This window comes from Podarcis liolepis (genome assembly GCF_965112155.1).
Source record: "Podarcis liolepis genome assembly, chromosome: 9".
NCBI lineage: Eukaryota > Metazoa > Chordata > Lepidosauria > Squamata > Lacertidae > Podarcis > Podarcis liolepis.
In genome coordinates this window covers 54,275,167-54,288,470 of record NC_139564.1, presented here as the reverse complement: position 1 = coordinate 54,288,470, position 13,304 = coordinate 54,275,167, and the positions used below count along the sequence as shown (strand labels likewise).

At 44.7% G+C, this 13,304-nt stretch overlaps 1 protein-coding gene across 4 annotated transcripts in view; it reads right to left on the bottom strand.

The window, feature by feature from the left end:
* Positions 1 to 5,171, bottom strand: part of KIT (KIT proto-oncogene, receptor tyrosine kinase) — a 76,673-nt gene extending 71,502 nt beyond the window's left edge. For 2 of the 4 annotated variants that reach the window (XR_014515821.1, XM_083459836.1), the window contains exon 1: positions 4,875 to 5,171. Coding sequence is in view for 2 of the 4 variants with exons in the window: in XM_083459836.1 (XP_083315962.1) it covers positions 4,875 to 4,938 (64 nt within the window). In the remaining 2 variants the exon portion in view is untranslated. The remainder of the gene's footprint in view (positions 1 to 4,874) is intronic. The other 2 variants (XR_014515822.1, XM_083459837.1) reach the window with 1 other exon arrangement.
* Between the last annotated feature and the right edge of the window lie 8,133 nt (positions 5,172 to 13,304).

The window sequence follows — 13,304 nt, the reverse complement described above, 5'->3', positions numbered from 1 at the left end:
AAAAACGGAAAACCCTTTTGTCTAGCGGGTTTTCCGTCTTGCGGGGCACCACTGTAATTCTAAGCAATGTTTCAGGCAAGGAATCAGGTCCCTGTCTCTCCCTGTTCCTGGGTTAAGAATGCCAGCAATTCTTTCTTTCTTTTTGTGAACGTTAACATAACTCCCTGGATCACTCTATCGGATGGATTCCATCAACTTTGCTCACAACAAACCACACCTTCTTCTGCGACATGTCCTTTGCCAGGGCAGAAGAGTAAAGATGTCACTAACATACCTCGCATATTCCTGTAGAAGGCATGTACTGTACAACCTTGGGTATTAGTGTGCAACCTGATCTAATATTAAGACTTTTCTATGTTCGCATGGCACAACTTGAGATCAGCCTGAAACAAAGCATCTATCTCAGCGTCTTTAAGAGGTTGTTTCCCGGCAGTTTTGCTCAATCCAACTATTATAAAAGTCTAAAGTTCAGTTCTAAAGTTCATCAGTAGCCAAAGTGGTCCCCATCAGATTTTGTGGACCACAAAAGTCACCATTTCTAAGTCATGCATCAGGAGGGCTACCCTTAATGAATACAGTGGTACCTCAGGTTACAGACGCTTCAGGTTACAGACTCCGCTAACCCAGAAATAGTACCTCAGGTTAAGAACTTTGCTTCAGGATGAGAACAGAAATTGTGCTCCAGTGGTACAGCAGCAGTGGGAGGCCCCATTAGCTAAAGTGGTACTGTACCTCAGGTTAAGAACAGTTTCAGTTTAAGAACGGACCTCTAGAACGAATTAAGTTCTTAACCCGAGGTACCACTGTAGTGCTAAGCCCAACAGAAATAAATGACACATAGATGCTAAAGTGTGTGAATTTAAGCCAATGATTTCAACAGGGCTTAAGTATTGTTTCAACTTCCTCCAATTTGTGTCCCTGGCTTTGTCTTGATTCTAATTACGCAGCTGTTGCTGCCGCACCATCCTCTGAAAGATCAGAATCTGTTCTCCCCATACCACCTGCCAATTGCAATTCAATTATAGCATTTTGCAACAATACAGCAGACACTAAGCAGTTTATCAATGGCTATTAGCCACCATAGCTCAACTCCACAGCCCTCTTACTACAATCACTAACAAACATAGCTGAATGCGCAGTGTCCAAAGACCTTCAGGATATCAGATAGATAAGCCCATTCCCTCTCCTACTTCTAGATTCCACTACCACCAACCACTAGGTCCAATTCCTGGCTATTTATTTGCTTATTGCCATTGGGCGGTTCACATAATCTGGTACTCACAAGATGTATTGCACAAAAACATGAGCCCTCTTCAGTTGTCCTCAGCCCTGTACTCAGGTGCAGAGAACACATGGAGGTTCTTCTGAGAAAATGGCAGCTAGCCCTAGATGCATTATTGGTGCCAGTTTGAATGGGGGGTCCATGCACATGAGGATATGATCTCAGATGGCCTAGAGTTCTCCTCCTTGTGGGGACAGCTCTACAAAGACATCTCCTTAAAGGCATGCTTCCTTTTCGCATTGATGCCAATCAAACGCCAGCTGTGGATATGGCCAATACGTGTACAGATATCTAGGGTGTGGGGCTCACCAGGCAGCCTCTTCACATTGTTAAGCTATCATGGTTAAAAGCCATATTCAATCACAAAGCTCTTGAAAGGCAGCGGCAGCTTTTGCCAATGTAGAATTGCCAACACTTCTGCCGCACAAATTGTGGTGTGTGCTCATTTATTTATTACGATACGCTGTCTCCCACTGTTTCACCAATGGCGCTCAAGGTGGTAAACAACAATAATGTAAATACAATGCTGGGCTTGTGCAGCAATTTGCGTTACTCCTGCTGTGTGCAGTTGCTCTTGGGATCAAGCTATTAAGATTCTGCTTCGTAAACTGCTGTTTGTGCTCACAGTCAATGCTACATCAAATAACCAAGTGCACGTTTATGGGAGTCCACTGGCAAAAGACAGGTGAGTGGTAGCTTGGTAAAGACTGGGCAGGTGTCTTTTGCTGCCAAAAGCTGCAGCTGGTCACCAGGTATGCCTAATAAGAAACAGGTGCAGCTGCAGCTGTTTTCAAATCACGTAAGGATCTGAGGTTACCAAAGGTGCCATGCGAGCTGGTTCTTATACCTCCAAGTTAATGGTTTTAAAACTGCAATGCAAACCATGTTTTACCTAGATGGCTCCATGCAAACTGACAGAACAGAGCAGAGGGATTTGTGACAAGGTCAACGCAGAACTGCAACTGGGACCAAAGGAATAAAATTACATTGCTGGGCTCCTTAATTAGCCATTGGGGAAACCCTGAATTAGGTGTGCTGGGTTAGACCAAGAAACCATCAACGTATCTGTTGCACTGACAAATGTAGACCCAACAAACCCATTTACATTAACAAAGAACAGATATAAACAGCTTTGGTTTCTCCTTCACTAGAAAAGTGCTGGACACAGCCCTCAATCTCGTGCATTATTTCACCGCTGTACGCTTTGCAACGTTCATTTCAACCGCAAAGGCACGCTGTACTGATTAGGAGATAAGTTAGCCTCAAAAACACTCGCTCCCCCATGACAGACACGATACGGAAAAACCCAGCAACTTGCTTAAAAAAATAATAATACAGAAGTTTCAAAAGTTGTTCGCATAGGCAGTTTTGTAGGCATTCGGGAGTGAGAACTGTATATGGTTGCTGGAGTCTCCTCTCAGTGGCAAATTCTAATATTGCACCTGCGCAGGATGCAGCTCAGACTCCTCGTGAAATGGTATTAAAAGGTGGGGTTAAAAAGGTATTTTAAGAGCAACAAAACCAGCATGTTGGAAGTCTGTAGCTGCAGCCAACACAGAGCAACTTGAGAACATTTAAGCAATTATTCCTGTGCAACCAGCACTGTAAACCACTCTATTATGCCTCTACAATTATATCCAGGGAATACTGTGACTTCTGTATGGTGTTCCTAACCCAGATCCTTACTAATCCTAGACAAGCTTTCTATCTGTCACTACTCTATATGGAAACACCCTCTTCCCCCAAAAGGATCATCTCAGCACTTCTTTTTGTTGTTGTTGACTAACGTCCTGCTCCAAAACACATTTCAGTGTTCCGTATTTCCAGTAAATAACACTCCTAAAAGATCACAATAGCAGGTCTGCAAAGTGAATGAAGGGTTGTTTCTTTACATGTGAGATAGGCACTTCACACAGTTTGTATAACAGAATAATACACCATGCATGTGGCAATCCACGGACCTTTGCTCTGTGGATGTCCAGAGCCATTCAGACATCTCAGTTGATTTCACTCACAGATTTCAGCTGCACTGAGTTTCAGATAGGAATTAGTGGCAAGGTTTAACAACACATTTCTGCTTAGGTTTCACTGCTGTACGAATACAATTAAGCCTCTTTGAGTGGCTTCTGACATGCACCTACCAGCAACAGGTACGTCCACCGGTAACAGGCTGAAAAACGCATGTTCACTATATAATATGTCCTTTCTATGTATCAAATGGCTCTCACTGACAGGTGCCAGCAAAGGGTGGGAATCGCCTGACAAAGTCACCTTATGAGGTTGGGGGAAAGGAATGATCCGGCAAACAACGTGGCAGCAGTTGCCACTTTAAGACTCAGTATGTTGGCTCCCCAAAGAAACAGGTCATTTTATATGCCATACGCAGGTTCCGCTCTCAGCACGTGTTGTCTGACACTAAAAAAAACAGCAGTGGCAACAGCAATTGTGTGTGATAGTCAATACACATGACCTGCGGAGACCTGGCTTGGGAGTTGGGATGAGCAAGATTCTTCAGCAGTGGCTACACAACCAAGTGGTAGGGGGAATCAACACAAACTATTGCAAGTACCGGCGAGTAGGTCCACTCTACTAACCTAACATGACAAAAATTATTTCTCAATATCAAAAGATTTGTAGAAATTACAACTTGCTTTTTATGCAATAATTAAAAAAACACCCTGCATTTTCAAAGCAACATTTTTCTATAAAGGGTAGTTATGCTCCGAGTAGACCCACTGAAATCAATGCGACAAACTGGCATGATTCCAAGTCCTATGGGCTTGCTTCTGCTCTAAGGTGCACAGGATGTGACTGCGTTGTCCCCTTGATTTTGCCTCTAGGACGGGAGTGCTCCTTGCAGAATACCCGTTTCTCCAGAGAATTTAGGACAGGACTCACTGACGCGATACACTAGGGCGGTCATTTGATTCCTACTAAAACACGTTATTTGGAAAAAGCTCCTTCGCAATCAATGAAACGCTGTTTTTTGTTTTGTTTTGTTACCATCCCCACCCTTCAAAATATCATAACTTTAAAGTTGCGCATTTAAGTATCGCGGCTTGCAAAATAAACCTGCAGCGCCTTTCCTGACGCTTAACGCTCCTGCGGATCGGAGCGCTGGAGCCTAAGGGAAGGCGCATCCCGTGATTGGCATGACTGCAAATACTGACCTACAACTTAAACCGGGCTCGAGATCCCTTCCCAAAGGGAAGCGGGTGAAGCTGACCTCGAGCTCCAACTGCCCTTCCTCTGGGAAAAAAGAAGCCGAGCTGTTTCACCCAAACGCGCGAAGCCCTCCAAGCTGGTTGCCAAACAATCCCTTCTGCCCCCCACGCCCCCAATTTCCCCACTCTCCGCCTGATCCTCAGGCGTGTGCATATTCTGTGCTCCTCGATCCCCAGATCCCCGGCACGGATCTCGAGGGAGAGGCGCGAAACCCGAGGACGCGCCTCCCACCCGGGCACCGTTTGTGCCTCTCCGCGCGCACCCCTCGTTCGGCTGCCGTGCGCAACCGTCCTCAGCGCGCCAGGTGCCGCCGGTGGCTTCCCGAAACGCCGCCGTTAAGAAGGGATCCGACCCGCTCGCTTCCCACCTGTTGATTCGCCCAGAAGAAGAGCCAGCAAAGCGAGCGCCCAGAAAGCTGGGGAGCCTTCCATGGTGCCGCAGCCCGGCGTCCGATCCTCCAAGCGCAGAGGCTCTCCAGGCTGACCTTTCGGAAGAAGGGTCCCCTGCGCGCGTAAAGACACACAGAGAGAGAGACGCGAGCAAAGCCAGCTCCGCGCGGGGAGCCGGACTCGCACTGCCTCTCGCCTCCTGCGGCCACGCCTCTGTCTCTCTCTCTCTCTCTCCAGCAGCCCACTGGCTCCGACAGACAATATTCCCGCGACAAACTCCAGGGGCTGGCGCGGGGTGGTGAGTGGGGGGACTTGCAATGTTGAGGGCTGAAGGGAGCCTATCAGACCTAGCAAATTATCTCTCCTTTTTTTTCTGGAAGCGTTCTAATGTACACAGAGGAATCCTTTCCCTTTTCAGTTGAATAAATAAATAAATAAATAAACCGCTCTCTCCCCTCCAAGTCTCCCAGACACTCCAAGGGAGAGGTGTTAATTAAGAAGGTAGTACTGTAGTTGTTTTATGGAAAGGGGAAGAGGCAGAGCAGAAGTAGCTCTCCAACAATGAAAGCCACCATGACTTCCCTTCAAAACTCTACAAAGAAAACATTTATTTATAACAGTTGCTGTTATGGAATCAGCTGTTCTTTATGAGATATATTGTGCCAAAATATGAACCCTTTTCTATTGTTTAGCACCCAGGTGTGCAGAACACATGAAGTTGTGCAACTCCAGAGGGGGGAAAGTCTTGATCTGCCCCAAAGTTAAGTATGTTTATGTTGCATTAATTGCAATGGAAGGGCTGAAATCAGTGGACATCAAAAGGGCTTGAGTTAGGCTAAATCATGTGCATTATGAACCATTGCTATTATAATATTTTTACTGACGAATAGCCAATTCACACATGCACCAAATAGGCATATCAGGGCAAAATGAGGGAATGGATGCAGAGTTTGGTATGTGATATGATATGAAGATGTTTGTGTGTATGCATGTGTGACAGCTTCGAAGTGAGGTTTAGATTGTTCCACCTTAGGAAATTAATGTGAGTAACATTGTGAATCTGGCTCATGGTTAACTATTCTCACACCACTGCACCACATTCTAGTTCTGCTTCGATTCAGACCCAATTTATGCTCTTTGGTTTGTGCTTGTTCTTACTATTGCTCCAATCGCTTCCAAAGAAGCAGCAAACAAGAAAAGCAGGGATGGGGAACGTGTGTCCTCCCAGGTAGAGAAGCGGAGGCCTTCCATAGCTTAAGAAAACAGCTCCTTTCAACAAACCGTAGTTACGATTAACCATAATTTGAAAGTTAGGATGTAACACTAAACTGTGATTAAGCTAAAATGGAAGCAGAAACTTACGGTACGCAGGCTGAGACCCTACCTGCCTGCGGGCTGTCTTGCCAGAGTAGTGCATGCTCTAGTCATCTCCCGCTTGGACTACTGCAATGCGCTCTACGTGGGGCTACCTTTAAAGGTGACCCGGAAACTGCAATTAATCCAGAATACGGCAGCTAGACTGGTGACTGGGAGTGGCCGCCGGGACCACATAACACCGGTCCTGAGAGATCTGCATTGGCTCCCAGTACGTTTCCGAGCACAATTCAAAGTGTTGGTGCTGACCTTTAAAGCCCTAAACGGCCTCGGTCCTATATACCTGAAGGAGTGTCTCCACCCCCATCGTTCAGCCCGGACATTGAGATCCAGCGCCGAGGGCCTTCTGGCTTTATTAGAGCAGGCATTTGTCCAGAGATATCGGTGGCCCTGATAAATAATTCCATGGGGCCTAAAATATGGGGAGGCAGGAATTAACATACACACCATGGCTCTCAGTTTTATGAATTGGTAGGAGTAGATGGGTCTCGAAAGGCTGTATCAACAATGAGAGAGCAAAGATGTATACAAAAGTCCTATCTTCATTCATAGTATAATATTCCAAAGGTAGCACATTGCTTACTGATGGAAGAATTCAAAACAACTTGCCAGAAAAAAAATCCATACAAAGATTGAGAGAAAGACATATTGCTGTTCATAACAATGCAGCCACTATCAGGATAAAAGAGAATTTCTCTTCCTCCCTCTTCAAGGCCATCAGATACTTGAAAGAAATTGCCAGTGGTGAGATGTTAGTTTTGTTGCTGTCCCAAACTGCAAATCTTTTTTCAAAGGTTAACAGCCTTATCCCACATAGTCTGGCAGCATCAGATGAAAGATTTGCCGTGTATGTAGAAACTGTCTGTCTCGTCATTTCTTTGCTCATTTTCATTTTTTGACAGGGACTCTCTTTTGTCTGGTGGATCCATCCTTCTTTGCAAAGTAAAATATTGATATATTTACATCAGATAGAGTACTTCAAAACTCATTTCACATTAGGGTCAATCTCATCATATTTTTTTTTTAAGGGGAGGAGTAGAAGAGGGGGATTTAAAAAATTACCAAAAAATAAAATAAAAATCATGACTAGCCCATATTTTGTGGTTGTTTGTCCTAGATTCTGCAGAATGGATATGACTTAATCTCTTCAGAAATAAGGAAATCATTCAAAGTTCCTCCATGAGTCCAGTTGCCTGTGGTACACACATCACGATGACACAAATATCTCCTCACAGATCTATTCATTTTGTAAGATTTTAACAAATGCATTTCACTTAATTCTATTTTGCAAATTCAAGTCAGATGCAAAACAAGAAACAACATGCACAAATCACCATGCAAAGCATGGTGTTTTGGTGATTTTGGTTCTTTAGAGAAGGCCAGCACCACTTATGACCAACCAAGCAAAAAAATGTAGAGTGGGGGAAATCAACAAACCTCCTTTTCTTGCCTGGTTGGGAATGCAAAGGAAAAGGGTGGGGTTGTCAATCCCTTATAGGTCAATATATGGCTGGCGGCCCACCTGTGAGTTGTAATATGCCTAGTTTAAAGGACTGCAGATTTTTATTTTATTTTATGGAAGGCACGCATGACCAATCAGATTTCCGGGCCTTAAGGAATTCATTGATGTGGAAAGCGCAACTGGAAACAGACACGCTTATATTGCACACCCTCCACGTGCCCCCGTTTTCCAGGAATAGTCCAGGAATTATGGAAGCCGTCCTGTCTTCTGATTTGATTCCCGGAATGTCCCTATTTCCCCCGCCAGTACCACCACCACCGAGCTTGGGGAAGACGATGAGTCAGTGCTTGTTCTGAGTGGCGGCGGCAGCAGCAGTTGCACTGAAGCATCCTGCTGCCTCTTGGTTGCCTCTCCACTGCTGCCAGCCTCCCCCCTTGGGCAGCTTGTGGGTCTGAGGGACAGGCAGAGCATAGGCCTGCCCTGGGCAAGAGGAAAGGGGGAGAGGACCAGAGGTGTTGTTGTTTTTTAATGCTTTGCGTGCCCACATCTAACCTTGCCCCTTTCTAAAATTTATTTATTGGTGTGTGCTTTTCTTTTTGTAAATCTACCAAAGAATAAAATCGAGATTAAGGGGTGTTTTCAGGACGGTGGAGGGTGTGTGTGTGTGTGTGTCCTGTTGGTTTGTGGTAGTGGAAATGCTCTGGGTAGGGGGCCAAAAATGGTGTGTGTGTGTGTGTGAAGGAGGGTCAGTTGTGGGATGTGAGAAATGTCCCTATTTTCACCGGAGGAATGTTGGAGGGTATGATATCGGGTTGTAAGATCTCTTTCCTTAAGTTTTTTTCCATTGTGTACAGGGAAAACATCAAAATAAAGTACTATAACCAGAAAGGTGAGTGGTGGGGAGGGCACCAAAACTTGCTCGGGTGTGCAGCTCAGGCCTGTGAGAGCTGGGTGTGAGACTCATTCTTTCTTAGAGTCCCTCCTGAGGGGATTCATCTGCAGAAGTCTAAAATGAGGTACAACTCACAATATGAACCTAAAGGTACAGTGGTACCTCTAGTTACAAACTTAATTTGTTCCGGAGGTCCGTTCTTAACCTGAAACTGTTCTTAACTAGAGGCGTGCTTTCGCTAATGGGACTTCTTGCTGCCGCTGCGCCGCCTGCACATGATTTCTGTTCTCATCCTGGGGCAAAGTTCTCAACTTGAGACAACTCTTCCAGGTTAGCGGAGTTTGTAACCTGAAGCGTTTGTAACCTGAGGTGTTTGTAACTCGAGGTACCACTGTAAAGGTAAAGGGACCCCTAACCATTAGGTCCAGTCGTGGACGACTCTGGGGTTGCGGTGCTCATCTCACTTTATTGGCCGAGGGAGCCGGCGTACAGCTTCCGGGTCATGTGGCCAGCATGACTAAGCCGCTTCTGGCGAACCAGAGCAGCAAACGGAAACGCCGTTTACCTTCCCGCTGGAGCGGTACCTATTTATCTACTTGCACTTTGACGTGCTTTCGAACTGCTAGGTTGGCAGGAACAGGGACCGAGCAACGGGAGCTCACCCAGTCACGGGGATTTGAACCGCCAACCTTCTGATCTGCAAGCCCTAGGCTCTGTGGTTTATGTAGGATTCTGCTACTCTTACTTATTTAAAATATTTCTACTCCACTTTTTTTGCATCTCTGAGATACCCAAGGCTGCTAACAGTCGCTGTTGCTCTTGTCCTTCAAAATATAGTATGCCTCTACACCACTGCAAAATACAGTTTCATTGGTCAGATCAGATAAGTAGAATACTAGTTGGTTGACAACTCCATCTTATATATTCCGTAACAAAATTGGTCTGGGATTATGGATGTCTAGCTTTCAAAAGTCACTGACTCTGGGTAAATTTTGCATTCTATATTTGTATTCTATACAGTAATCTAATGAAAAAGTCTGGGGTAATGATCACATCCATTTTGGATGGAGATGCCAACTGTTCCACAACAAGACTCTGGTGTGCAAGAAGGAGCCATAATGTTACAGGATGCCTTCGTAATCAAAGAGTCGCTTATTGCATATATCAAAATGGCTCACTTATTTTAACGTTGTTTGGTTTTGCTAATTAGCTATAATGATTTGCAGTTCAAGCTAATGATTTCTGGGTTCAGAGTAGATAACTATTTTTGCAGCGTGACATCCATGTTGCATGGCATTTTAAACTATCTTGAGCAGCAGCTTAAAAGCACTTCTTTTCAATAAGTGTGTCTCTAATTCCTGTGTCCAATCAAACCGGGCAGCAGTGGATTTTTCTCTCCTTTAAAAATAAAACAACATTTTGTGTGATTATGTAACCCAATGCATTGCAGAAAGGTAAGACGCCATTCTGAAAAATCAGTTACTGCAAAGTTATGCCTGAGACTAGAAGCGCGCAACTCTCAGGAAATTCAGAAGTATACTTCCTTCAGCAACTGCTAAATCTATTTTCATATTTTATGTGCTTGTAAATATCAGGTGTGCAGTGGCAATGGATCAGCAGTGGGAACCATTACTTTTTTAATTTCCTGACTGTGGAGTTATTAAATGTTCAGCTTGTGTATTTCATATATACTATATTCCCCAATGGAATTTTAAAACAGCATACAAGAAGACATATCAACAATCTTTAGATTTTATGAGGACTCATTCTACGAGTTTGTTGATGGGCTGGCTAAGTTACCCTACTCGGTGGTAAGGAGGAAGAAGTGAGACATCTTTTTCGAGGCAAGGAGGACAAACATCCCATTATACACTCACCTTCCCTCAAATCCACCTATTCTCTTCTCACTGACAAATATTAGCTTTCAAGCCATTATTATTATTATTACACTTATATCCTGCCCTTCTTCCCAAAGGAGGGTGGGGCAGCAAACATATAAATAAAAGTATCATTAAACACATTCTAAAACAGTTTAAAACCGTCACATTCTGTCATCCAATGATTTCACAGCCACCAGGAATTGTGGGTGGTATTCTTACTCAAATTTAGACCCATTGAAAGTCATGAACAAGACTAAGTTAGGTTCATTAAATTCAATGGGTCTACTTTGAGCAAAAGTGTTGTGGTTTTTTTAAATAGCCGATAAATGCCTGGGTAAAAAGCAATATTATTAAATTCCACCCAGAAATCAATAATAAGGGGGACAACTCCATCTCATCAGAGAGGGCATTCCACCAATGGAGAACTGCCACTGAGAAGGCCTTGTCATAGGTCAACACCAACTGGGGAGTCCCCAGTGGCAGAGCCACCAACAAGGCCTCACCTGCAGATCGTTAGCTTTAGCTCAGTTGGAAGATCATGAGACTCTTAAACTCAGGGTCATGGGTTCGAGCCCCGCGGTGGGCAAGAGATTCCTTCATCGCAGGGAGTTGGACTACATGACCCTCATGATCCCTTTCAACTCTTCATTTCTATGATGGTTGATACTGGAATAGGCACTCTTTTAGGTACTTGGGTCCCAAGTAATTTAGGACTTCTATGGGTAACACACTGAATAGGACCAAGTACAGTGGTACCTTGGGTTACAGACGCTTCAGGTTACAGACTCCACTAACCCAGAAATAGTACCTCGGGTTAAGAACTTTGCTTCAGGATGAGAACAGAAATTGGGCGATGGCAGTGGGAGGCCCCATTAGCTACAGTGGTACCTCAGGTTTAGAACAGACCTCCAAAACGAATTAAGTTCTTAACCCGAGGTAACACTGTACCTCACCAGCAGGCAGTGTGGTGCTTTGAAGAGTGGTCACAAATGGCCCCATAGGGCTGTCTCACTTACCAGCCTAGCAAGGACATTCTGCACTAGCTGCAGCTTCCGGACCATCTTCAAAGACGGCCTCACAGACAGCACATCACAGGAGTCCAAATGGACAACTGAGGACAAGCTATCCTAGTCCATAAACAGTAATAGCTGGTGAATCTGCCTAAGCTGGGCAGAAGTGTCCCTAGTCATAGAAACCATTTGAGACTCTAGTGACAAACTGGAATTGAGGAATACTCCCAGGTTTTGAACCTGCTCCTTCACAGGGAGTGCAACTCTCCCCAACCCCCACCAGAACAGGCCATACACCTAATCCCAGTCACCCATCCACAACACTTCCATCTTATCAGGATTCAGCTTCAGTGTATTGTCCCCCATCCAGTTGGTCACTGCATCCAGATACCAATTTGGCGCCTTCAGAGCCTCTTCTGATTATGATGAAATGTACAGATAGAGCCGCATGGACCTCCAAATCCCCAGATTTGTGGAGCCCCAGAGCCCCGAAGCTATGAAGCTGGGCAACAATATCCTCATACTACTTCCTGGTAGTGACCCTGCAGAACCACAATAGTACAATATGTCCAAGTCCCATCCCTTGGAGTTGCTTCATAAGGACACCATAGTCCATAGTGTCAAAAGTTGCTGAGAGGTCACGGAGGACCAGCAAGGTCACACTCTCCCTGCCCCCTCCCCAATAAAGTCCTTCCTTCCTTCCTTGTAAGTGATGGTGCTATAATAACAGCCACAGTCATGATAAAAAGAGCAACTCAACTGAGAGTGAAGTTCTGAGTGAAACTCTGACACCAGAACAAGACTCTCCACTTTTCTTGGATTCTGAATAGTTTGAAATCATGCTAAGGTGTTTTAAACAATCCTAGCAACACCTAGAGTCCGGTCTTACAAAATCCATTCCAAAAGACTTTCAGGTACCATGCAAATTTGGATGCTAACATCATTGTCTCTTGCTATGTCAGAGTTTTAGGTAATGTTCCACAGACATTATTGTGCCTTGTGATCCCTGGGAAGAGATAAGAAGACCCAGCAGCTGCTACTTGATACCATCAACCCTGAGGTGCTGTTGACAATTGTTGGGAATGGTAAACAAACCCTACTGTCCTTTCAGGTGTGGCCTTTTTCTTTAGTCTTTGAAAGGGCTCTGAAAGCACTCTGAGCTTTCACAAGACATCAACACTGGATATTTCCCTTTTTCTTCCATCTGAGCTGTCTAAAGAAATTAGGTTCTTTAAGAAAGCCCAGTGCTTTTCCCCACCCTGCATAATTGTGCTCTGTTAATTTTGTTATAATGGACATGTTCCTTTGTCTGATTTGAATTTTCTTTGGTAAATACCAAACTGAGCAGTTATGGGTCCAACTCTTCGTGACCCCATGGACCAGAGCATGCCAGGCACTCTTGTCTTCCACTGCCTCCCACAGTTTGGTCAAACTCATGCTGGTAACTTTGAGAACACTGTCCAACCATCTCGTCCTCTGTCGTCCCTTTCTCCTTGTGCCCTCAATCTTTCCCAACATCAGGGTCTTTTCCAGGGAGTCTTCTCTTCTCATGAGGTGGCCAAAGTATTGGAGCCTCAGCTTCACAATCTGTCCTTCCAGTGAGCACTCAGGGCTGAATTCATTAAGAAATGGGAGTTAAGGAAATGGGAATTCCTCAAGAAATGGGACTTAAGGAAATGGGATTTCCTTAAGTCATGGGATAAAAAATACAAATCCTAACGTGGATTTGCTATGTTCTTCTTCTGAGGCCCTATTTATTTACTTCATTAATTGCATCCCACCTTGATGGT